Source organism: Melanerpes formicivorus, unplaced genomic scaffold, assembly GCF_026170545.1.
Source record: "Melanerpes formicivorus ecotype bairdi unplaced genomic scaffold, bMelFor1.0.p_v2 SCAF_43, whole genome shotgun sequence".
NCBI lineage: Eukaryota > Metazoa > Chordata > Aves > Piciformes > Picidae > Melanerpes > Melanerpes formicivorus.
In genome coordinates, this window is record NW_027142395.1 from 5,480,151 (window position 1) to 5,505,981 (window position 25,831).

Consider the following 25,831-nt stretch of genomic DNA (forward strand, 5'->3'; position numbering starts at 1 on the left):
AGAGAGCTGCTGCTCGGCGGAGGAGCGGAAGAAGTACTGATAGAAAAGTGCTGGAATGCCCAGGATACCCTCCTGCACTCCCAGTTCAGAAGGTGCTTCCTCCCACTCTACCAATGAAATTAGTTTAGATCCTTCTTTTCGTTTACCAACTTCCATCCACCATATTCCCTTTCTTAAGGGGACAGTCCCAAACGGTCACACTTGTGGTCCCTTCCAACCCTGACTGATACTATGATAACATCTAATGGATCTGCCTGTGTTTTTGCATGCAGATTCTGTACTCCAGGGACCAGTGTAATTTGTAGTTGGGAAGCTTCTTTTAGGATCTTGATCTCCACCCCAGCAAACAGAGTGGCAACCCTTAACAGGATCTAACTACATTCAGCAGAAGGGAAATGCAAAATGCATGTTCAAAAAAAGAATTGAATGTGGAAGGGTTTTGGGTTGATGTTGTGATGTTCTTAAGGTTATTTCTGTTTCTATGATGAATGTTCACAGATGTGGAAAAGATGGTCACTTTTTTCCCTCTTGAATCAGGATAGAAGCCTAAGACTAGCAGGGGAAACAGATGATCTTCAAGAAGGCCTGTCAAATATTGCAGTTTCACAGCAGCATCAGTTATCAAGGCTGTGAAACTGTGAGCTTATGTTTACAGCTAAGCGTGCTCTAGCTAGCTTCTTGACAAATTTATAGAGTATATACAAGACTGGCAGTAGAGTGTATAATCAAAATAGCACACGAGAATACAGATTCTATGATTACAAATCAGAATATTGAGTAAATAGACACTGAAGAGTACTGGCCAATGGTCACCTCCTTGCTAGTGCAGAAATTGCTCCAGTGTTTGTATATTCTCCACGGTGGCCCTCTCCCCATAGCTATGAGAATAGAATAGAAGTAGAATAGAATTAAGCAGGTTGGAAAAGACCTTTAAGATCATCGAGTCCAACCTATCACCCAACACCACCTAATCAACTAAACCATGGCACCAAGTGTCTCATCCAGTCTCTCCTTAAATACTGACTTAAAATGAAAAGATTGGTCTAACAGAAACTGTTCTGAGGAAGCTCTCACATGTTTTCTGAAATTCTAGTGACACCATCTTTAAAACCTAATAATCAATGAATGTGTTGTTTTTTTTTTTTTTTTTTTTGAGGGTGCAATGCTAGGTTAATAATCTGGTAATGTGACAGTTGCCAAGGAAACAAAAAGTTAATTTTCTGGCTCATTTCAAACATGGAGTTGAATTACATTCTACATTTAATGAAATTGTTCCAATATTTGTGAGATTTAATTATGATGGGTAGCTTCCAGAGGGGAAACGGAGGATGCTGCAGCAGCCATAATAAATTTGTGTTTATTGTGGAAGGGAATGCATAAGCCCAGCATTCTTCATTGTCTCTGCAGTGCTTGAGATCAGTCTTAGTTATATGTGGGAAAAAACACACAGAAGCCAACCTCCGCGTCCCCCCCCCCTCCCCCCCAAAACTAAAAAGCCTGAGGTGGAAATGGTAAGGCACTGGTTCACTACCATGGACCTAAGGAAACCTTGCAGAGAGGCTGGGGCATGTGTCCTCCTGCTCTTAGCTAAAAAATGTCAGAATCCACTTTGTCTCATGCTAGAGAGAGCTCCTGTTTTCCAGTAAGGACAGTGTGCCTAGGTACCTTTGTTGCTACGATGTTGTATGCTCTGAAGGGAGGAGTGGTGCCTCTAAATGACCCAAACTGTAATCTTTTCACACTAACGTCTGCCTCCAAAGGGCATTAGTGTTCCCCTGATAGTGTTCTTGATCCTCAATTTCTGTTCCTTCTCCCCGCTTTTCTGAGCTTAGTTACAGAAAGCAGAACCTGGGCAAAAAAGGTCCCTGCCCTGATCACTAGCAGAAAGGTTTCTAACAGATGGAAAGGAAGTTCTAAAGAGGCCCTTAAATATCACCCCTACATGTGATCCAAAAGAGAACATTAAAGTGCCTTAATCTAGCCTAGCTTGTATAACCTGGGTGGCTCTGTAGCAGTCACAACTGTGTCTTTCTTTTTGGTCAAACAAATGCTAACCTTTGCTCTGTAAGGATGTTTGAACCAGAAGCATTTTGCACTTTTTTTTTAATGTGTAAACCTTTTATAGTACAGTCTTCTGTATATTGTCATACAGAAGTAAGCTTCTATCAGTAATAACAGACTTCAAAGTACTTATATTCACATATAGTTACACACAGATGCAGATTGTGCTCCAGCTGCCTCACTAACTAACCTGGACATTCATAAAGTTTGCTGCAACAAAATTCCTGAGATATTACTGTATTTTCTGATTATAACTGTTAACAAAAGAGAACCATCAATTTCATATTGCAGATAACAGAATTTTTCTTTCTCAGGAAGACTATGATCGTCTGAGACCTTTATCTTATCCTATGACCGATGTCTTCCTTATCTGCTTCTCAGTGGTGAACCCTGCTTCATTTCAAAATGTGAAGGAAGAGTGGGTACCGGAGTTGAAGGAATATGCACCTAATGTTCCCTTTTTACTAGTAGGAACACAGGTACATCTGGTTCCGTTCTACTTTATTTAAACAATTCAGATGATTGTATGGTGCCATTTTTTTGGTCTGGAAATTCAGGCCCAACAGGACCTGAGCAGCAGCTCCTTCTGGTTTTGAAGAAACAACCCCAGCAATTGGCAGAAAAAAACAGATCTGTGTTGTTCTCTAATACACTATCTCCCACTTTGTTAAAACACATGGATTGTAAAGAGTAGCAAGACTTGCTGCATCTCTCTGTGCGACTTTCTATGAAGTCATGGGATTTATGGAAGAAAATAGTCTGTTTGTATCCATGTTACTGGAATTACTTGAGTCCACAACTGTTGCTTCAGCCACTATTGCATATGACCAAAGAAGCAAGGGGAGAAGTAAGACATCTTCCTCTTGCTTCTCATGGGCAGAGGATTGGGCTTCAGTAACAAATGGCCCACATACTGGTTAATCTTTTCTGCCACTGCTGGATACACATTCTGGTATTCCAAGATGATCACACCTAATAAGAGGTGATGTACAGAATAAACATTTGTTCCCTCTGGATTAAAGGTAGTAGTTCACATCTTAAATTTACAGGGCTTTTAGATTGGAAAGGGTCCTTGGACTGAATCACAACATGACTCCATTTTTATATATGTAACACTTCATTAAATAAATAGTTCTGCTTTATAAAGAGGGCATCATAACCTGTTTTGTTTAGAAAAAGTATTCCAACATGACTGCGATCTTTCTTGCTAGATTGATCTTCGTGATGACCCAAAAACTCTGGCAAGACTGAATGACATGAAAGAGAAGCCCATATCTGTGGAGCAAGGACAGAAATTAGCAAAAGAGGTAAACTGGATACCCCTAAATGCAACCAAGTAACAAAGAAGCAAAAAAAATCCCAAAACATTGACAGTTGACTTTTTCTTCCTTTACAACTTGCTCATTTTTTCAAAGTATGAAACCTTAGTAACAATGTTTACTTACATTATTGAATACAGTGAACAAGCAGAGCTGTGTAATAGCACCTCCCTGCTAGTCAAGTTCTAACTTTCTGTGTACACTCATAAAATCTACATAAGAAGTAGTCAGAGAATTTAAGACACAGAGAGGTTGAGGTTGGAAGGGAGCTCTCCTGTTCAAGTAAAATGTTGGAAACAACTTTATGAAATTACTTGGTGATGCTTCCCTACCATTTGGATACATTGCAAGGATAGTGCTTATCAGGACACTTATTTAGAGAGTTTTATTTTTGAAATGTAAGTTGGTCATGTAATTCTGTAATTCTTTTTTGCTGTTTAATTATAAAAAATACCTTAAGACCCCACTGCAAATCCACAGAGCTTATTTAATACGCTTCCTTTGTAAACCAAATCAACTCCAATACATTCTAGATCTTTGTCCAAAGACAAATCTTTTCTCTATGCACATGCATCTTTTCTAGATCACAGCCATATGTTTCGATGTCACTATAGAAAAAAGAAGTGCAGAAGTGCACAGATAGAACTGAACAGGTAAAGTATACTGCTGCTGAATTTACTTATTTTCTTGACAGATAGAAGCCTACTGCTATGTGGAGTGTTCAGCTTTAACACAGAAAGGACTGAAGACCGTTTTTGATGAAGCTATTATAGCCATTCTAACTCCAAAGAAACATACAGTTAAGAAGAGAATAGGCTCAAGATGCATAAACTGCTGTTTGATCACATGAGAGACATTTAACAATGGCCAGGCTTACTGTGAAATTCTACTGAATTTAAATACAATGCATCAAGTACGCAGTGGACTTGTTAGAGGTCTGAAAGCTAAAACTATGGCTCTGCCTTCTTTAACCAGTGAAATCCAGAGGAATAACATCGAACTCAACTTGTGATAAGTCACCACATCTGTTACAAATATTCTATTTAGACTGGAAGGTACACTCTCTCAGGGTTACACAGTTTAGAGGAAGCAAAAACTGCACCGTGCTGAAATAGCATCTATGTGATTTTATTGAGTGGAGCTGCTTGGCCTGAAATACTCTAAATTGAGTATCTTCTGCTTTCACTATATTTATATATATATAACCCCCCCCAACTTTTGCACAGTGTGTATGGAATCTGCACAATGAAATACCTTGTTTCTCTTTGCTCCAGTTATCTGCTTTTGTATGTAAGCTGCTTCTGGTTCCAGTGTATCCAGAGAGGTGCAAGAATCAGACCAGCTGCATAGCCAAAGGTAGCTCCGAGGGAACAGGAAATGGGCCATACCTGAAGGGAGAACATAAGGTAGAAGCAGGCAATGAGGAGAACGTCCATGGTTATTTTGTACTTCATGAGCACAAATCCTCAGTGTACCTTAGGTACTGAAAGACAGTACACTCTTAGTCTATTTTAAAGGTTGATGTGCTTTCCCAAAAATGCCCAAAGTGTAACAGTCACCTTCATGGATGCTGTTGTAGTTTTCAGTTGATAAGCATTACAATGTAACCAGTCTTCCAGCCATTGCAGACTTCAGTTCAGTATTCCCCCAAGCTATCTGAAAAATCTTGCAAGTATTTCTATCCCCTGAAGTGTTCAGCTAACTTGACTTCATTTGGAAGCGTACAGATTTCTTGGTGATGTAGCCTTCCAATCTCTTACGGCACTCAAACTTTTAGAAGTGTGCATAAATGAACTGAATTCATCTAAGGCCAGAGATGGAGATGGACAGAGAGGTTTTCTTTTTTTATTTTGGTTTGAAAAGCAGGCAGAGGCATCAATTTCCCCCTGGCTGGCACTAGGGAGGGAACATGAATTTGGAAAGTGACAGCATCTTGGACCCAGTTCAGTAAACACATAGTAAGCCACCTAAGTTAAAGAAAGCTTTAATTACAAGCTCTGTTTCCTAGTATAAGGAACAGAGAACTGACTCAATACAGCTGACCCACTTTCACAAACTATCTAGAATTGAGGCAAAGAAGTAATGGGATTCTCCCTCCAACCCTTTTTCTTTTTAAATTGACATTGATTTGCAGGGAGGAGTGGCCAAATGAAACTTCCCTGGACTGCTTTCAGATACAGCTTTTATTATCAGTCAGCTACATTCTGCATTTGATGAAAGTCTCAGCTAAGTTGATGATTAAGATATTTATTGTAGAATAAACTGAATTCCCATCCCACTTCTCCTTTGCATATTTTATTGGCAATGACAGTTTTGCACTTCCTGCTGTATAGTGCACATTCCCTAAGCAAATAGTGACTTGCACTCTCTTTTTTAAGTTGTTAAATTAAGAGGGGTGTTTCCACCTTCTATAGTACTTGAGACTGAGAAATGCACTAGATATCTCAGTGTCCAGACTTCTTTTCTACTTCATTTTGACTTGCAATTCAATCATAGCAAATTAACTTAATGGTACTGGTTTGTCTTTTCCTTAGTTTTCCTAGCTCTGATTCTTCTCTGCATTATTACTTGGAAAAATATTCACATCCTTTGATCATGGGAATTTTAGGTAAGAATAAGAGTCATGTATTTTGTCCTCTGCTGTTTCATCTTCACATTCCTTAGCATTTGCAGTTTTATACATGATTTGGAGGTCTTAAGGAGTGTAGCAAAGATGACTATAAACAAGGTGCCTTAGGTACTCTTTACTGACCTTGTCTCATTCTTCCATTTCCATTCTGTCTCTTCTACTTGATTTTGTTGCTGAATATTTTTGCTGCTGCCTCTCAAACCAAAGACTTGCTTGTTTTCATTCACTGAACAGTAGTATTGTCGATCTTACATAAAGAGCCTTGAGATCCTTTGGCACGGTAAGATAATATGTGTATTTAAAACTCACATGAGTTTGTGGCCTTGGCTAAACTTACACTTCAGGTGGATCTTTTCAACTTTTAAATTAAATGTAATTAAGTTATTTCTAACATTATGCATATTACATGTTACAAAGTACAAAGTCCCTGCAGCCCCTGCTGCTCACTCAGTAATGTTTGGTTGGAATAGGAGTCATACTTTCTTACCCCCTGATGAAGTGAATTAACACTCCAGTATGAACAAAAGTATGGGCAGAGGCTTCATACTCAGTGGCCTTTTACATCAAATTCTATTGTGTGATCCTTTGTTACATTTTACCTACATTAGGTGAATCTGGAAACCTATATGGTTTCCAGAAGTGTAGGTAGATGTTGAACTTGGAATTTTTCTGTTCCCTTTGGAGACAATATCCCTGATGCCACACTGACTGTATCTTTTAGCATTCTGTGTATAGTGAGTAATCTTTGGTATGATTAAAAGGATCTCTGGTGACTGTGGTAGCTTCTTTTCCCTGACTGAACTGCAACATGTTTTTTTCCCCAAATAGTTATGTAACTTTTAATAGTAATTATACCTCTGTTTGTCTTCTCAAGCATTCAATTTTTGCTTTGCTTTAAAAATCAGTGTTACCTTGCAGAAGTTTCAGGCTTTCCTGCTTAACACAAATCTCTGACTTCTGAAATCCAACCCTCACCAATAGCATCTGTCAGAGTAGGGGACAAAGAGAAGAAACCATAAAATAATGCCTCACTGTCTATGAATGGGACAGGAAAAACAGTCCACCTCATCCCTTCTAGTGTCACAGAACAGAAGGGTACTAGGCCAGGTACTCATGTTGGTCAGATAGCCCAAAGTAGTTCTGAAGGCAGTTTGGTTGTCCTAAAAATTCCCAAAGCACGGGAGTTAAAAACTTGGACTTAGGAGCATTGCTATCCTTACACTATTTTCTCTAATCCTCAAGGCAAGGCAAAAAAACCCTAACAGATAATGATGCTTCTTTTGCATCTTTTATTCTTGACTGCTGGCCTTGAAGCCATATCTAGCTGCACCTGTGGGTATATTTAAAGTGGCAAGTTACTGAAGACAGATTGAAATGTAGCTCTTAAGCACATCAGCTGAACTAAAATAACAGACCCTGCACATGCTTTTTGTCTGTCTATGAAAGTGGGTTGCTTTATTTTGCATTAGCAGCTGGCCTCATTTTTCTGAGACCAAATCACTTTCTGCTGGACCTTAAGAAGTTCATTTGGCTTACTTGATTAGTCTGATTTTGCCCTGTCTTTCATATTATCTCTAAAACTTGATTCAGCTTCCCTGACTTAGTACTAAGTGCCTCTATGTGGTAAAAAACCAAGCACCTAGTATGTGTCTGCCTGTTGCAAGACACTCCATTCTGTTCAAAAGTATGCAACTTGGAACACACCCCTCTCATTCCCCGAGAACTATTCTGATTATTTTTTCCTACTTTATGCCCCCTTCTGCTGTGAGGAAGCTGACATACCCTACTCCAGTACTGATGTCATGCCTAGGCTAGGTCAGTAGCAGGGGAATATGAAGTTAGGCAACATTGCCTAATTGGCTAACTGCAATTTATTGAGGGGAAAGAAGGTTGATCTGGAGAGAAAAGTGTGAGGAGCATACGAGACAGGACAGTTCAGGAAACATCACAAAATGCCTTGCCTATTCAGCAGCTAGAAAGCATCAGCTACCATCCTCACAGCCTAATAGAGTCAGTTTACATAGCAAATGCATGGGGAAAGGGGCAATTTTAACACTTGTGCACGAGCACTGGGAATCTGAACAGCTTGACACAAGCAGAACTCCACTTACATGCTTAACAAGCACAAAAACAGCATTTTAAAGGACAGAGCATGAGCCAGTGTATAATACAAAACAATCCTGACTTTGGTGATTTGTTTATACATTTTCTCTCTTGCCTTTTAATCTGGCAGCAGTGATAGGACTTTGCAGAGATTTCTTTGGGATATCTGCATAGACACTGCAGAACTGCAAGGTTTCTAGTATACGTTAGATCTCATTTTAAGAAAAAAGACTCAAAATAGGACTTGCCAACCTGTCATGACACAAACAAGCTAGTTTCCTCAGCACTCTGGAGAACACTTAAGAACTTATGTGAGGATTCTTAGCATATTGCATGGAAAAGCAGAGCATGTTGCAGGATCCCAGAAAGGTATCTAGCTCTGTTGTACTATGCATGTAGGTAGTTAAACCAGAATTCTGGCTGCATCTATTACAGATCTCTAACTTGCATCCCATGCAATGGGAATTACATAGACATTGATAAGGACACTAAGCCCATATTCTTACAGGCCAGAGCAGCAACACCTAGTAGTTTTAAAAAATACTATAAAGTAAGCAGTGGACTGGTGGAACTTTAATTATACAAATGCAAATAGAGTGGGTCCATCTACTGTACTTGCTTCCCCCCTACCCCCTTCTTAGTAATCCCATTCTCTAGATGAGTGTTTTCTTCTATTCCTAAACTCAGGTTTTTTTGTATGCTTACTATTTCAAAGGATTAATTTCTGACTGTCAAATAGAAAGCTATGTAATATGTTTTGTTTCATCTTAAACCTGAATAAATGAGCACAATTACTTTCTGCTTCTAACATGCCTTAAATTCCTGACTGTTAAGTCTGTACTGCATGAAAAATTTCAGTACATGCCTTCAGTCTATTTTGGTTGCATGCACATGTTAACTAAAAATGTCTTAACACATTGTACAGAATATATGTGCTGACAAGCACATGCTGAGGAGAATAAAGTGTGAGGTTTTGTTTTTTCATGCTGGCATTTGTTAGTAGAAGCTGGGTTTGATTTCTGAAGCTAAAGCAAGCTTAAGCACCTTTGATCTCACCACCATCAACATCTACATTAAGGTAACATTAAATAAACGATAACCACAGTGAAGTGGAATAAGCTTCTACCTCTGTTTAAAAAGAAAACTCAAAAACTGGATATTATCCCTTCTACTTACATAAGACAACTTCTTTTACAACAAAACTTTCACAGCAGCGAGTGGATCCAAAAGCAAATGGAAGAAGGAAACTGAGCTGTGTTAAGACTAAAAAAGTGGTGTGAAACTTTACAGTCCTATTTCCTCTCGAATAACCACCAAGAACTGTACACAAGATTCTACAGATTATTTTTCAGGTTACAGATGTCTGGGAGGTGTCTAGGCTAATACTGGTTATATTGGCTACATTACATGACAATCAACTCAAAACGAGTTGGATCAGCACTACTTCTTATGCTTGCAGTATCCCACATAAACTGGGAATACATCAACTTCACTTTTACCTAATGATAGGAAAACACTGCAGGCAGAATATTGTTAATAAGCCACTTTTTATCTTTAGTAACAAGTACTATAGATCAAAATTATGCTACAAAAAAACCCAAAACTCCAGTTGGATGGCTGGGGATGCACACAGTAAACGCAAGAAAGTGTTTTAAAAGTCTGTTATTCAAATACTCAATAAACTTAGGAACTTAAATGTCAAAAATTCAGTTGTTGTCAATGACAACAGGGTGTCTGGAATGCTAATTCCACTGCGTATGAATCACACTGATAAGGTTTTCCTCTTTAATTATACCATCTTGTTCTCCAATTACATTACCTCAGGCTGAGCACAGAATGTGTCAAATGTGTCTACTAACACCCAAATGACAGAACCTTGTTTAGAATTTCCACTTCTCAGGTGACATATGAAGCCAAGATCCTAATCACATGGCTATTAAAAGTATACCATCAACTTGAAATAGGCAATCTGAAGACTCAGCAACTGTAACACAAAAAGTAATTTTCTCTTTGCTAGAACTGTCCTGGCTGTGACTCATGAACCCACTGTGCATCAAAGGGCCAGAGGCAACTAGAACTGGATGTAGAACTCCATTTCAATAATGTCTAGAATAGCCTTATTTGAATTAGCATGATTAAGCACTGCAAGCTCTTTTAAAATTGCTTAACCATTAGATAGTAATCTCAAAACACTGGCAAAACTAGTCTACCAGTCTGACACTTGTAATAAACTGAAACATCCTGCAGAGTAAGTCTTTAAAAGCTTGCACTAGATTTTTTTTTTTTGAGGAAGGTATTTAAAAAATTATTTAATACAGCAATGTAATTACTGTAGGGTCTAACTTGCATTTCTGTAAGGCAACCATCTTCACCTTTGTGTGGGACAGGCTTAATTCTGCAGACCTATCATCGGGAACTACAGAGTAGATCTCCCTGACCAACTGTTCTGAAAACTAGCAGAGAGGCAATAGGCATGGCCAAATAACATTAAAAAGTTACTTTAATAACAACAGAAGAATGAAAAACAATGAATTGTCAGGATACCAACTGATTTTCAGCAATATATTTTATACTTCTAACAGAACTGCTTCATGTATTCCCCATTTCCATTGTGAAGTACTACACAGATAATTAATGTTATTTTCTTCCTGAAACAATATTCTGTTCCTATTAAGTAATACTTAGCATAAAAGTTATTGTATACTAAAAATTGCATTATAATTATTTTTAAATGTAGACAGGTCCACTAATCTGAGTGTCCCCTGTATGCAATATTTTTCAAAGATAAACATGGAAAATAAAGTGAAGATTTTCTGACACATCAGTATTTATCTTGGTTTTCTTGCATGTCACAAAAGGTACATGTAAAGAACCAGTGTGTTTTCTTTGGTTAATTATTAATTCATAATAAACTAGCATCTTGGTTTTAGCCACTAGCACATGGAATTCACAATGATGAATTTCCCACCAAGTTTACTCCATGTAAGTGTGAAGTAAAAACAAATTCTAGTTTAAGATACCCAAGACACTGACACCTAATTTTCTGATCAGGTGACCTCTCAGCTGCTACTAATATCTCTCAACCATGATGTAAAGGGATGACTACCATATACTTTTGCATTTCCTCTGTAAGTTTGCAGGAAAATATGGTAGTCCCAAACCAAACAGCTAAGGATTTGGGAATAGATTAATAAAAAATAATTAGGTTAAAAACTGGCTGGATGGCCAGGCCTGAAAAGTGGTGGTGGAGTTAAATCCATGTGGTGGCTGGTTGCATGTGTTCTCCAAGCCTCAGTTTTAGGGCCAGACTTGTTTAAATCCTTTATGAGTGGTCTGGATGAGGGGATTGAGTGCACTCTCAGTAAGTTTGCAGATGATACTTAAATTGTGAGGGAATGTTGAACTGCTTAAGGGTAGGAAGGGCTTTTGCAGAGGGATCTGGACAGGCTGAATTGATGGGCTGAGGTCAGTTGTATTGGATGTCAAATGTTTTTGTCAACTTTTGACATTTCAAAGCTACATACTGCACAAAGGCAGCAGCAACCATTTGGTTTGCTTTATCACATTGTATTTCTTAACACGGATGACTCATCCAATTCTCCTTGTATACAATACTTAAATAATGAATTACCTGAATCTAAAGGAACAAATATAGTTGTTTCCATAACATCGTTACAACACAACCAACAGAAATATCACACTTTGCAACAAGCAGACTTAAATGCCTTAACATTGCTCTCTGAAATTATACCACGTTAGTATTTCTCATATAATTTGATTTAAAATACATTTTCTGTTCTAGAGTAGAACCATTTCAACTGAAGACATATATATGTGTGTGTGTTTATATAAAAAAAAAAAAGTTGTTTACAACAAGAAGATTAAAATACAAAATGGTAAACAATCACTCATGAAACTTACTTAATCTCAAAAGCTGGCCTTGAGTCCAAAGACTAAGCTATTCTGTTTGAGTCCCTTTTTGGATCTGAGAAGGGTAAATCCAAAACGGTATTCCTGAAGCTCTCAGCTCTTAGACCAATATGAGGAAAAAGCTGGTCTCAAAAGCATAACAACTTCATGGTTTATTCATGTGGTTGCCTAGAAACAATTTGTTTTTCTATGGACCAAGACTACGTTTAAGCCTACATTAAGATCTACAAGTTGTTTTTCAGACCTTGTTTGGGACTTAAGTCTGTAGGTGTTCGTGTAGGCTGGGTTGGGTCCTATACAAAACACATTTTTTTGGGAAGGTTTGGAGGTTGGGTTTTATTTTATGGGGTTTGATTTTTTGTTTGTTTAAATAATGAACCTCTTCCTGCAACTGCATTAGGCACAGGTGTTTCTTATATTCAGTACAGCAGTGGGTAGATCGGTCACTCAGGAGACAGACAATCTGCACTAAAGATTTTCCTCCCAAACTAAGCAGACCTGCAACAACACTAGAATTCTTTATGAGGGCCATTCTTCTTTCCCCTGCCTTAGGCTGAATATAACACAGAAAATCACTCTCCTCTTTCATTGCTACAGTGAAAGGATCTGTTTTTCTAGTCACCTGACATCAGGTAGCAATAGGAATACTCTTGTAAAAATCTGATTAGTTGCTAGTGCCCTGTGAACTTCTGAAGAAGACAGAAATGTCTCTTGGCTCTGAAAATTCTGAGACAGCAATGCAGAGCTGCTACATGCAACTCAGTACCTGTGTAGGTGAATCCATACTACTCAGTGGGGAGCTTGAATGAAATGGGAAAGTTTCTTGGGCAACTACTGCAAACGGCTGACCAGAACATTTTTTTAGGTTGGTTGTTTTTTGTTTTTCCTATTCCTCCTTCTGTGCCTTGGTGACCAGTACTTAAGACATCACTTTCACATAAACATGAAATTATCAGCAGGTGATGGAAAACATGAGTTGGTAACAGGATCTCTAACAAGTTACCTTAAAGAGATTCATTTCTGTTTTGAAAATTTGTTACTATTTTGATGCTTCACTGTGTTGCTTGGCTGAGAATTTTACTTCAAAAACTACATTTCTTTTTCCCCTTACACAGAAGATCTTAAAAAAAAATAGCATTTAAAACTGCTGTTTTCAAAACCCATCGAATTGGCAGCCTGCAGGAGTGATAGGCAAGCTTCTCTATGGTTGCTCCAGAACTGCTCACATGATGATAAACATAATGATCAAGCAGTTCAGACTTAAAATGGAATGGAAGATTTCTTCCTCCAAACTTCACTATTGTAAATCCTACCATGTAAAAGGTGGAGCATCGGGGATGGGGATAACTGTGGGGAACTTACAGAACACTGCAGCAAATGCGCTGGATCTAAGCACAGAAGGGGTGCTTTAATGGAGAAATTGGTAGCCAGAATCCCTCCACAGCCACCTTTGGTATCAGTATGTCAGAGGATGACATACTGATATATACACCCAGAATGACAGAGTATGTCAGAAATGAGGGTGGAGATGGTAAAAAGGAAATGCAGACAAGGCTTTTCCTGCTGCCTGAATTCTCTGGGGAGTATCCATGCCCAGAAACAGTTAGTGACAATTTATGGTATCTGAGGTTTCTGCAGATGCTTTGCTGTGCTGAGGAGTCAGATAATACCATTTTAGATGTCTTGAGTATAGGTTATATATGTTTTGTCTGAGATTTTCAGGAATAAAACAAAACCTGCCAGATGTGAGATGCCATTAAAAATTTTAACTGAGCAAGAAAAAAGTGCTTGCCTCTCACTGGAACATGAAAGTGAGTAAGACTTTGTAAGGAGACATGAGATTGCATTTCAATGAATCCCTTGATTTTTGCTTTCATTCATATTCATCAACAATTAACTAGTGCCAACACATACCTAATGTGAGATCGATGGTGAAAATGCCTTGCAAGAGTTAACCCAAATGTTTTAGGGGAGGAAAACCTGATTATAAAAACGTATTAACCTAGACCCCTCATCTTTTTTAATAGAAATTTTACTATGTCATTGCACTGTTGTAAAGAAAGGCTGGTGGCATGAGAACAGGCTGTTAGTTACTTGAGGAATACCAATTTCCATTGCAGCCTCAAGCCACAATGTCTCTTAACAGTGTCAGGGAGAAAAGTAATGTTGCCTGTTTCTGAAAGAAACCTTTCCAATCATCTGCTTAAGAACAGGCCTGGTAGATACTGTTCAGCTGAGAGTGCATGAGTTTGATAACCTGGGGAAAGAAAATGTCCACTGAGGACTTTCAGGAAAAAGTGGCATCATCTTATAGTAAATGCAGACTTCAGTTATGTTTAATGGAATAATTTCTCTGTGCCAACAAAAAAAATCAACAGCACAGACATTTGAATTTATAATGACAAAATCTGCAATGCCAGTTTCACATTTTTTTATTATAAAACTACAGAACTAATGCTTGCCTTCCTTCAAAATCAGAAGGCAAGTTTTTAGAACAGTGCTTTGACCACACCATTTCCACTAATCAATGCAAATTCATTTTAAATGCATTCTGGTTTTATGGAAGACAGAGAGGAACCAAAACAGTAGGAAAGCATCTTTCCTTCCCTATCCATAAACAAAAAAACCTACTAGACTGAAGGCAGACAAACTTGGAGCCATCATCATGGCACATTTCTCCTTCTGCTTGTCTATCTTCTTCTTATCAAAATACTTACAGCTCTATTTCATAATAACATTTTCATGCAGCAAACACTCACGAATCTACAAGAAAGAGCCGATTTAAAAACATGGAGGTAAAAATTTGGCATTTTACCTCTTACACTGTAAACACAAATGCTGCAAATTTCATTTTAAATGGCTGGTATAACCCTGTAGGAGGATGTTAAAAGTAAGGCCAACATATAACTCCAGAGCAATTTTGAGTAGCATTATAGTGGTTTGAGCCTTAACTGGACTTTAAGAGCTCAGATGGTAGCAAACCAAGAATTCCTCCCCACCCCTGCTTCCTTTTTCCTGATAAGGAAAAAAGGGGAAAGAAAAGGGGAAAAGGAAAAAAAAAAAAGGGGTGGGTGGGTGGGTGAGGGGGTAGAAAAAAAAAGGAAAGGAGGCAAATCTACCAAAAAATAATTTGGAGTCGGTTTGGAAGTAGGAGAAGCAAATTTTTTAACTATATATATATATATAGCAGTAACAGGAATGGTTTACAAGAGTAAGGAATAAGGATGAATAGGAAAATGTACAAAACCAAGCTTGGATGCCTTGTATTTCTCTCGATGTGTGTGGATTTCAGTCCTTTAGAGAAGCCTGGATGCAGCAGGGAGAAGACCAGGCCTGGCCACGTGGCAGAACCAGGAGGCCAGCATCGGCTGCTGGTGGTTTCAAACAGGCAAGGCAGGAGCAAAGAGAGCAAATGGCGGCAGTGTCTTCCTCTTTATACTCTTGCTGGACAGGAAGGGGAAGTGGAATGGACCACCTTCGACCTGGGGGACCCCTCCTCCTGGGAGGGGGAAGGCAAGTCCCTCTCTGTTCAGCTGGATCAGGTTTCTTTTGTCCCCTGGGGAAGCAGGGCTCTCGCAGCCCTCCCCCAGGATGGGTGTAACCCAGCACAGGAATGCACATCTAGAAAACCATTGTATTTCTTATAAGGCTGTACAGACTAACCTGCCATGGTCGATCCCAGTCAAGAGGAATAGGAAATGCTCCAAACCAAGCCCCAAGTATACTGCACACAGTAGTAATCTGTAGACTGCTTTCCCAGATGGACATAGCTCTGCAAAAACAGTGTGATACAAGATTTCAACAGCAGCAGAAGCTACCATGTCAGAATACTAGATGTTTCTCCCAAGATTTTTGAGACTAAAAACAGATACAAAAATCCATGTATTTCATGAATACCAGTAGAGGTTTCTCGTAAAAGATACGAATTACATGTAAAATGTAAGGTGCGTATTTTTGCTATAACCACAGTCTTTCTTTTTTTGAGGGACCTGGACAGGCTGGATGGAAGGGTTGAGGCCAACTGTATAAGATTCAACAAGGCCAAGTGCTGGGTCCTTCACTCGGGTTACAACCACTCCATACAATGCTACAGAAGTAGGGAACAGTGGCTGGAAAGCTGCCCAGTAAATACCTGGGGGTGCTGATTAATAGCTAGCTGGATATGAGCCAGCAGTGTGCCCAGGTGGCTGAAAAGGTCAAGAGTATCCTGACCTGAACATTAGATTGGGTACTGGAAGAAGCTTCCATACTGAAAGGATTATCAAGCACTGGAATAGGCTCTTCAGGGAGTGTAGTGGGTTGAGAGAGAAGGCTTAGCTTTCTCTCCCCCACGAAGAGGAAAAAAAAACACAGCTAACTCAGTTGGAGAAGTGAAAGGGATGCTATATTTACAAGCAATGTGAAAATGCAGGTTGTATATACACACAGTATATACAGTATTTACAATATATGTACAGAAATATACAGCGAGGAGAAAAAAGAATACAGGAATGAAATTCCCTCCTCTGGACAGAGGAGGGCTCCCCCGCTGTACCCCGCTCTCCCCCCTACCTCCCTTTTTTCCCAAAAAGGGTTAGAGAGAGAAAAAGGCAGTTATTAAGGAAAAATTATTTTAGTAGGCCTCATGCAGGATTAGTTCTTATCTTTACCCAAGGTCGCTCTGGCTAGGTGCCCAGAAGCAGGCAAGCTGGAAGGGAGAGGGAAAGGAACGAACAAACTGAGAAAAATTTCCAGCTGCACTAAAAACTTAAAGCTGCATTCTACCAATCTGCCAATAAAATTCATTTAGACCTGTCTTTGTTTACAAAATATTCAGCCAGAGTGTCCCAGCACTGTCCCTTTCTTAAAGGCACAGCCTCAAACGGTCACAGGGAGGTGGCTGAATCACCAACCCTGGAGGTGTTTAAAAGAGAGGTATTGTTGCTAAGGGACATGGTTTAGCACCAGACTTGGTGGAATTAGGAAATGGTTGAATTCAATGACCTTAAAGATCTTTTCCAGCCAAAGTGATTCTGTGATCCTGTACTACACATTCAGGAGATTTTTCTTCATTGAGATACTTACTGCAAAAGCCATTTTATTTTACTTGGAAATAGTACTATTGAGCTTGCAACAGTACCTTGAGCAGATGAAAATATCACAATGATACTGTCTGCATAGCAGGGAGAAGCAGATGTGAAAGGGTAGCACTGGGATTGTAAAGAAAAGCACAAGCACAGTCACAAATTACTGTATTGTGTAGACAGGTTGTTAGTATTTTCTGACTAAGACAATTTCAAATTTAAAATAAAGTCCACTATGTGAATATCCCAATGCAAATTTCCATCAACTGAATGAAACATTGCAAATAAATGTAACCTGCATGTAACAGCCCTTCAAACACTCTGCCTCCAAGTTCAAGTACACTGCCTGCAGGATAAACATACTGCATGCTGAAGAACTCTTGCATTGCTAATCATGGCACATATCGTCTCATAGATGATGATTTCAGTTTATAGCCTACTACCACTACTGATTTCAAAAGTTTAGTAGATGAGCACTTACTGACCTCACCCATTGTGAAAGGTTCAGCCCTTTCTCTGTAACAGAAACATTATTTGCTTTGCTCTAAAGAGCACAGCCAGAAAGAAGCTCTGCAGAAAGTGTAGATGAGTTAAGAGTCTTTCAATTTAACATCTTTTGTTCCTCTCAATTTAAGAAAAATATTTTGTTGCTGGAACACGTCCAGAGAGGGGCAACAAGGCTGGTGAGGGGTCTGGAGCACTGCCCTGTGAGGGGAGGCTGAGGAAGCTGTGCTTGCTTAGCCTGGAGAAGAGGCGGCTCAGGGGAGACCTTCTTGCTGTCTACAACTCCCTGAAGGAAGGTGGTAGCCAGGTGGGGGTTGGTCTCTTCACCCAGGCAACCAGCACCTGAACAAGAGGACACAGTCTCAAACTGCACCAGGGGAAGTTTAGGCTGGATGTTAGGAAAAAAAATCCTTCACAGAGAGGTTAGCCATTGGAATGTGCTGCCCAGGGAGGTGGTGGAGTCACCATCCCTGGAGGTGTTTAGGAAGAGACTGGATGGAGTGCTTGGTGCCAGTTGATTAGATGGTGTTGGGTGATGGGTTGGACTCGATGATCTCAAAGGTCTCTTCCAACATGGTTAATTCTATGCTATTCTAACAAGTCTACTTTTGTCCTCCTCTGCAGAAATTTAAACCAAAGTTAACTCCATAGGTCAGGAGTGTTATACAACTTTTCACTTTCTTTTGCAATGAGACTTAAATCTTATGAATTGTTAAAAGGAAGTGAATGCTTATAACTTATTAAATCTCAAGCACACATGGGGCTTCTTTATGTTTCAGCATCCCAGCCTTTCAACAATCCTGTTAGTGAGTGAAACAAGGCAGATGAGAAAGAGTACTTCCAAAAAAATTAGTTATCTTTGATATACGCTAATGTTGTGGCTGTCACAGAGGTGAAAATGATATAAAAAGGCTCTTTTTACTTAAACATACTCTTGAAAAATTATGCTTGAAAACTCTGACACTGAAAACACCTTTCTTTGAAATCTGAAAAAGATCATGGGTAAAGGTTACTTTCTAAAGGCCCCAGTAAATTATGTATAATTTTTACCATCACATGGAAGTCAAAAATATTGTCAAAATAGCATTTGGTTTGGCTTGTTATTCATACATCAAAGATGTGTTTATGAAGCTATTATTGAATCACATGCAAGATTCCCCTTGTACAGCTTCGCGTCAGGTCTGATCCTTTATTTGACAGTCATCATAATGGACTGAATAATGATTTTACATTAGCAAAATGTGCATTTGAACCTTTACTTCCATCAAACACATATAAAGTGGATTTACTCTGAACATCACAGAATGTTAAAGGTTGGGAAGGACCTCCAGAGATCACTGAATCCAACCTCCCTGCCAAAAGAAGGATCATCTAAGGGAAGTCCATACAGGAATGCAACCAGATGGGTTTTGAATGTCTCCAGAGAAGGAGACTCCACAACCTCCCCGGGTAGCCTGTTCCAGTGCTCCATCACTCTCACTGTAAAGAAGTTTCTCCTCACACTGAGGTGAAACCTGTGTTCAAGTTTGTATCCATAGCTCCTTGTATTATTATTGCGTACCACCCAAAAGAGCTTGGCCCCATCCACTTGACACCTACCCCTCAGATATCTACACACATTGATCAGATCCCCTCTCAGTCTCCTCTTCTCAAGCCCCAGGGATCTCAGCCACTATTCATGCAAAAAAAAAAAAAAAATAATTCTGAATCAACATCTTCAAAATAAATAGTAAATTCCTTTGCCAGGAATATTCTCATAAGCCTGTAAATCCAAATGTGATAAACACCCATAGTTCAAGAAATTCTCTATTCTTTACAGAAACTTCCATTCCATTAAACAAAGTTGGTGAGGGGTTTGGAACACAAGGCCTATAAGGAGAGACTGAGGGAGTTGGGGTTGCTTAGCGTGGAGAAGAGGAAGCTCAGGGGAGACCTTCTTGCTGTCTACAACTCCATGAATGGAGGTTGTAGCCAGGTGGGGGTTGGTCTCTTCTCCCAGGCAACCAGCACCAGAACAAGAGGACACAGTCTCAAGCTGCACCAGGGGAGGTTCAGGCTGGAGGTTAGGAAGAAATTATACACAGAGAGAGTGATTGCCCATTGGAATGGGCTATCCAGGGAAGTGGTGGAGTCATCATGATTGGGAGTGTTTAGGAGGAGACTTGATAGGGTGTTTGGTTGCATGGTTTAGTTGATTAGGTGGGTTGGATGACAGGTTGGACGCGATGATCTCAAAGGTCTCTTCCATCATGGTTTATTCTATTCTGCTGCAATTGATGGCTACAGGCTCTTCAGGAGTGACAGGCGAGGAAGAAGGGGTGAAGGTGTGGCCCTGTACATCAGGGAGGCACTAGATGCCACTGAGCTGGAGATCAGGGATGATCAGGTTGAGTGCTTGTGGGTGAAAATTAGAGGGAAGACCAGCAGAGCAGACATCCTGGTTGGAGTCTGTTATAGACCACCCAACCAGGATGAAGATGTTGATGAAGCATTCTATAGGCAGCTTAAGGCTGTCTCAAGATCGCCTGACCTTGTTCTCATGGGCGACTTCAACCTGCCTGATATCTGTTGGGATCTCAACACAGCAGAGAGGAGGCAGTCTAGGAGGTTCTTTGAGTGCATGAAGGACAGCTTCTTATCCCAGGTTCTGCACGAGCCTACCAGGGGTAAGGCTATGCTTGACCTCCTCTTCACCAATAGGGAAGGGCAGGGGGGTGATGTGGTGGTCGGAGGATGTTTAGGGGCCAGTGACCATGAAGTAATTGAATTGTCAGTACTCAGTCAAGCTAAGAGGGGTAGCAAGAATACCTCCACTCTGGACTTCCGGAGGGCAGACTTCAGGTTACTCAAGGAACTAACTTAGAAGGTTCCTAGGGAAACAGCCCTTAAAAACAAAGGGGTCCCAGGAGAGCTGGGCCTACTTCAAGGAAGAACTGTTGAAGGCACAGGAACAGGCTGTGCCAATGTGCCGGAAGATGAGCCGCCAGGGCAGACGGCCAGCCTGGATGGGTAATGACCTTCTAAAAGAACCAAGGGAAAAAAAGAGGGTGTATCATCTTTGGAAGAAAGGTGAGGCAACCCATGGAATGTTTAAGGATGTTGCTAGGTCTTGTAGGAAGAAAATTAGGGAGGCAAAAGCACATTTGGAGCTTAGACTGGCCTCTGCTGTGAAGGACAAAAAAAGTCCTTCTATAAATACATTAATAGCAAGAGGAAGGGCAAGGACAACCTCCACTCCTCGGTGGACACGGAGGGGAACATTGTAAGAAAGGATGAGGAAAAGGCAGAGGTACTTAACACCTTCTTTACCTCAATTTTTACTAGCAGGACAGAATGTCTTCCAGACAGCTGGCCTGCAGAGCTGGCAGAAGGAGCCAGGGAGCAGCATAGTTTTCCTCTGTTCCAGAATGGGGTAGTTGGTTTTCTGCTCAGCCGCTTGGATCCCCACAAGTCCATGGGACCAGACGGGAACCATCCTAGGGTGCTGAGAGAGCTGGCAGATGAGCTGGCCAAGCCACTCTCCATCATTTTTCAACAGGCCTGGCTCACTGGAGAGGTCCCAGAGGACTGGAAGCTGGCCACGTGGTCCCCATCCACAAGAAGGGCCGGTTGGATGAGCCAGGGAATTATAGGCCTGTCAGCTTGACCTCAGTGCCAGGCAAGATTATGGAACAGGTCATCTTGAGTGCAATCACACAGCACTTCCAGGATGGCCAAGGGATCAGGCCCAGCCAGCATGGATTTAGGAAGGTTAGGTCCTGCCTGACCAACCTGATCTCCTTCTATGATCAGGTGACCCACCTGGTGGATGTGGGGAGGCCTGTGGATGTGGTCTACCTGGACCTCGGCAAGGCCTTTGACACTGTCCCCCATAGCAAACTTCTGGCCAAGCTGTCAGCCCATGGCTTAGACGGGAGCACACTGCGATGGGTTAGGAACTGGCTGGAGGGCCGAGCCCAGAGAATGGTGGTGAATGGTGCCACATCCAGCTGGCAGCCAGTCAGTAGTGGTGTGCCGAGGGATCAGTGCTGGGCCCTGTGCTCTTCAACATCTTTACTGATAATCTGGATGAGGACATTGAGTCCATCATCAGTAAATTTGCTGATGACACCAAGCTGGGGACAGGAGTTGATCTGCTGGAGGGTAGAAAGGCTTTGCAGAGGGACCTCGACAGACTGGACAGATAGGCAGAATCCAAGGGCATGACATTAAACACATCCAAGTGCTGGGTTCTGCACATCAGCCACAGCAACCTCATGCAGTGCTACGGGCTGGGATCAGAGTGGCTGGAGGGCGGCCAGGCAGAGAGGGACCTGGGGCTGGTGGTTGATGGTGGGCTGAACATGAGCCTGCAGTGTGCCCATGCAGCCAAGAGGGCCAGTGGCATCCTGGCCTGCATCAGGAACAGTGTGGCCAGCAGGAGCAGGGAGGTCATTCTGCCCCTGTACACTGCACTGGTTAGGCTGCGCCTCGAGTACTGTGTCCAGTTCTGGGCCCCTCAGTTTAGGAAGGATGTTGACTTGCTGGAGCGTGTCCAGAGAAGGGCCACAAAGTTGGTGAGGGACGTGGAACACAAGCCCTAGAGGAGAGACTGAGGGAGCTGGGGTTGCTTAGCGTGGAGAAGAGGAGGCTCAGGGGTGACCTTATTGCTCTCTACAACTACCTTAAGGGGGGTTGTAGACAGGCAGAGGTTGGTCTCTTCTCCCATGCAACCAGCACCAGAACAAGAGGACAGAGTCTCAGGCTGCACCAGGAGAATTTTAGGCTGGAGGTTAGGAGGAAGTTTTATACAGAGAGAGTGATTGCCCATTGAGATGTGCTGCCTGAGGAGGTGGTGGAGTCGCCATCATTGGAGGTATTCAGGAGGAGACTTGATAGGGTGCTTGGTTGCATGGTTTAGTTGATTAGGTGGTGTTGGATGATAGGCTGGACACGATGATCTTGAAGGTCTCGTCCAACCTGGTCTGGTCCATTCTAATTCTATTCTAATTCTATTCTAATTCTATCCATTTGCATTGTGAATGAAATCAGAAACCGCGGTGTAGAACTTACCCATTTTTACTAAACACCCGTATCCATGCTTGTATGTTTGGTCCCAGCATACACAGGCACTGTAAAGTAGTAAAGGTAGACAGGAGAACTGCAAACAAAAACGTCTCAGTCACTGACCTAGAAAGAAGGAATATCACAACATAAAGTGATGTAATTACCAATTTTCTAAGAGTCCCAATACTCACAAAAAAACCCAAAAATGCTCTAAGTCAACTCATGAAAACACGCATGCTTTCTTAATCCTCATGAGAGGTATTGTCTTCTTCCTCTAGAATAGTAAAGAAAAATTTGAAAGAATTCTGGTGTCTACCTACTATCTGAAGACTGAATTGAAGTAAGTACTTTAAATGCTTGGTACTTGTGAGATTTAAGAACCCAACATATGTACCTCATATGAAACATTAGTTTTGAATTCAAGAATGTCTGGATATTTACTACTATATTGCATTATTTTTCTAGTATCATGTTGTGGAAGCAACCATGAAACTACAAGATATCATTGCTAGTCAGTAACCTAGGATGTGTCTCAGAAATTAGGCTTCATGCCTTTTTTCTTTTTCAAACTTTTAAATTGAGCCCCAAAACTTAAAACAGTAATATCAAAACAATGAAAGATATTCAAGATGCCCATTTCAGACTCTTATGGGGAAAATGACTAAATGAAACTTATAAAAATGTTTGTACCCATGTTTGACGTAAATATTAAAGTAAAAGGAGTTGTAACTGTCTTGAAAACAGATCTGCAAATATACAGAAATTGTAAGAGCCAGCTTCTAAGAAAGTCCAGAACCAAAACAACATCACACTAAACGACAACAGCAACAACCTCAAACCCACCAAAATGCAGAAAAACCCAAACCAGACACCCTTCTTTCCCAAGCCAGGAGCTTTTCCCATAACTTCCAATGTACTAAGAAATATACAAGTACTTATACCAGTATTTGCAAGGAGAACTGCCCCTTAAAATGTTTAGCGAAAGACAGGGTCTTCTGACTTACTCTATGAGAGGTGCTCCATAAAGAACAATAATCACGTGAAACAGTATGCAAGACACGAAAAAGTATATACAGCATTTTAGAAATCTCGAGATCTACAAAAGAGCAATAAAATATCAGAACAATGTTTCAACAGAGAACACAAGTAACATGTAGTCTGTATGTTATAAGTATTTAATGTATTTAATTTCAGAGGCAGCACAGTATGATAAATGCACAGCATATTTCAAAACAGTTTTTGTCCCCAAAATTATCAGAATGATTTCTTGGTAAATTTCTCTTTTATATCTGAGTGTTATGTGCTTTCAATAAAAGGGTGAAAAAAAATATTTAAAAGCAAGAAACTATGTAGTATGAAAAAACCAGACATTCAGAATCAAATACAATACTTAAAATTATGTGAAGTAAAAACATTTTAAACTTGGCATCTTATCTTTTAAATCCACTTGAGAAATGTCTCTATTCTGAAAAACACATACAATTTTTTATTAATTTAATCACTTTCTGGGTACTCACTGTATCATATAAAAGCATTGCCACTTGATGATAGAGTTTTGGTTAGGTCTGTTCTGATCAGATCTATGGAAACCCCTAATTCCACTTGAATGTTTTTTTTAAAAAAAATCACATATAGTTAAAATGCTTCTTTTTCATAGTGATTTTGTGTATTTCACACACTCCTCGGTCAGGAAAATTACACAGAATCTTTGCATACAAGGACGATGCTTTCAAGGATGCTTATTCAAATGTTTAGGGCACTACATCTTGTTTGAACCAGCAAGCTGGGAGTGCAAGACTATCCACCAGACTTCAAAACACTGGTGTGTATTCCTCTACTTCTGAACGAGTTGTGTGCTGTTCCAAATTAGCTCTGTTCAAATCTACTTTGTTGGGATTCATACCTTTTAACGTTTCTGTTACAAACAGTAACTGAAAAAAATTCTCCAGAATTGATATTCTTGAACTGTTCTTCAAGGAAATGTTACCATTTCAATACTTTTCCACCTGTTGGTTTTTCTTAATTATTTATTTATCAGATCTGTTTAAATTGTAATAAGCTAGTCTCCCTCTTATGTCTTAAATTGTAAAACCAATTTATCTTCCTTTAAAGTTACTGAAAACGTATGACCAGACATGAAAAGAGTGTTTCTTCATAACTCCAAAGGTCAGGCCTGGAATATGACTTAAGTTCTGTGCCCATTCGATTTCTGCCACCATGCAAATTGTTGGAAAATCAACATCTGGGATTATGGACAAAAAATATATTGATAGGAAAAAAGCAAAGAATTGCTCACCTGAACAGGTTATTTATAGGCATGAAAGTTTAACATCACAACAATATCGGAGACCTCATTTCACAGAGTACTACATTCTATTCATGGAAAACAGTAATTCACCACCAAAACTTGCCTTCTTTCTCAAGTGATTATTTCAGCAAAAGAATTTGCTTCCCCACCGTACTGTCCGCTATCAATTTAAGAACAAGAATCTTACCTTGTGAGCAAATGAACTTCTCTTAGGCGACTGATTTGGTTTAAGGACTAAGTGCAAGAGGATATTAACGATACTAATACAAACAGAACAAATACATAGCCACGAGAGGTGTGTTCCCAAAACCGTGAATCCTTCCCAGATGAAAGCTGGAACAACCGCAGTCAGAACAATCAAAAAAACACAAAGAAGGTTGGCAGTCAAGAGTCTCCTTGCTTCTGCTCCACTCATCGTGTTCACTATTAACTGTCAACCTGCAAGATAGCAAGTCGTGCCCTGTTACTCAAACGCGGCACCAAGCACTGCAGGGTAAGATTTTCCTGATTATTTTGGGGCAGAAAAATGTCATTCATTTAAAAAAACACCAGCCCAGGGACACAGCAGCGCTGGCTATGGCGGAGCGGGGGGGTGGTGGGTGGGTGGGTGGGAGCAGGAGAGATGAGGTCTCACGCCGGCCCCTGCATCGGCATCCCTCACACCAGCGAACGCGTTTCCTAACACAGGGAGCCGCCGCAGACCCTTCCGCGCCCGGGCCTTCCCAGCCGCCTTGGCAGGGATCGTCCTCACTGCTCCCCCGGCAGCTCCTATCCCGAGCAGCGAGGGACGAGGTCCCGCGGGGGCTGCTCTGTCACTTACGGAAGCGTCGCTACCAGTTCGGGGCACGCGCGGGGACGCCCGGCAGCG

At 40.6% G+C, this 25,831-nt stretch overlaps 2 protein-coding genes across 9 annotated transcripts in view; one reads left to right on the forward strand and one right to left on the reverse strand.

Moving 5' to 3' along the window:
* RHOQ (ras homolog family member Q) overlaps nt 1-22,954 on the forward strand; it is a 46,424-nt gene extending 23,470 nt beyond the window's left edge. The window contains exons 3-6 of one of the 5 annotated variants that reach the window (XM_068158899.1): nt 2,376-2,540; nt 3,273-3,368; nt 3,964-4,033; nt 22,934-22,954. In XM_068158899.1, the coding sequence (XP_068015000.1) occupies nt 2,376-2,540; nt 3,273-3,368; nt 3,964-4,023 (321 nt within the window). In that variant the 3' untranslated portion in view covers nt 4,024-4,033; nt 22,934-22,954. Of the gene's footprint in view, nt 1-2,375; nt 2,541-3,272; nt 3,369-3,963; nt 4,034-4,074; nt 8,908-22,933 lie in introns of those variants that run through there. The other 4 variants (XM_068158898.1, XM_068158895.1, XM_068158897.1 and 1 more) reach the window with 4 other exon arrangements.
* PIGF (phosphatidylinositol glycan anchor biosynthesis class F) lies at nt 1,131-25,827 on the reverse strand. 4 transcript variants are annotated; one of them, XM_068158893.1, is made up of 7 exons: nt 25,784-25,827; nt 25,151-25,401; nt 23,660-23,751; nt 22,662-22,778; nt 15,706-15,814; nt 4,635-4,768; nt 1,131-3,336 (listed from the first exon to the last, which is right to left on the reverse strand). In XM_068158893.1, the coding sequence occupies exons 2-6, from the start codon at nt 25,376-25,378 to the stop codon at nt 4,655-4,657; spliced, it is 660 nt and encodes a 219-aa protein (XP_068014994.1). In that variant the 5' UTR covers nt 25,379-25,401; nt 25,784-25,827; the 3' UTR covers nt 1,131-3,336; nt 4,635-4,654. The 4 variants fall into 4 exon arrangements, with proteins under 4 accessions (XP_068014994.1, XP_068014992.1, XP_068014993.1 ...); XM_068158891.1 differs by lacking the exons at nt 1,131-3,336; nt 4,635-4,768 and adding an exon at nt 14,174-15,486; XM_068158894.1 differs by lacking the exons at nt 1,131-3,336; nt 4,635-4,768 and adding an exon at nt 15,394-15,541.
* Between the last annotated feature and the right edge of the window lie 4 nt (nt 25,828-25,831).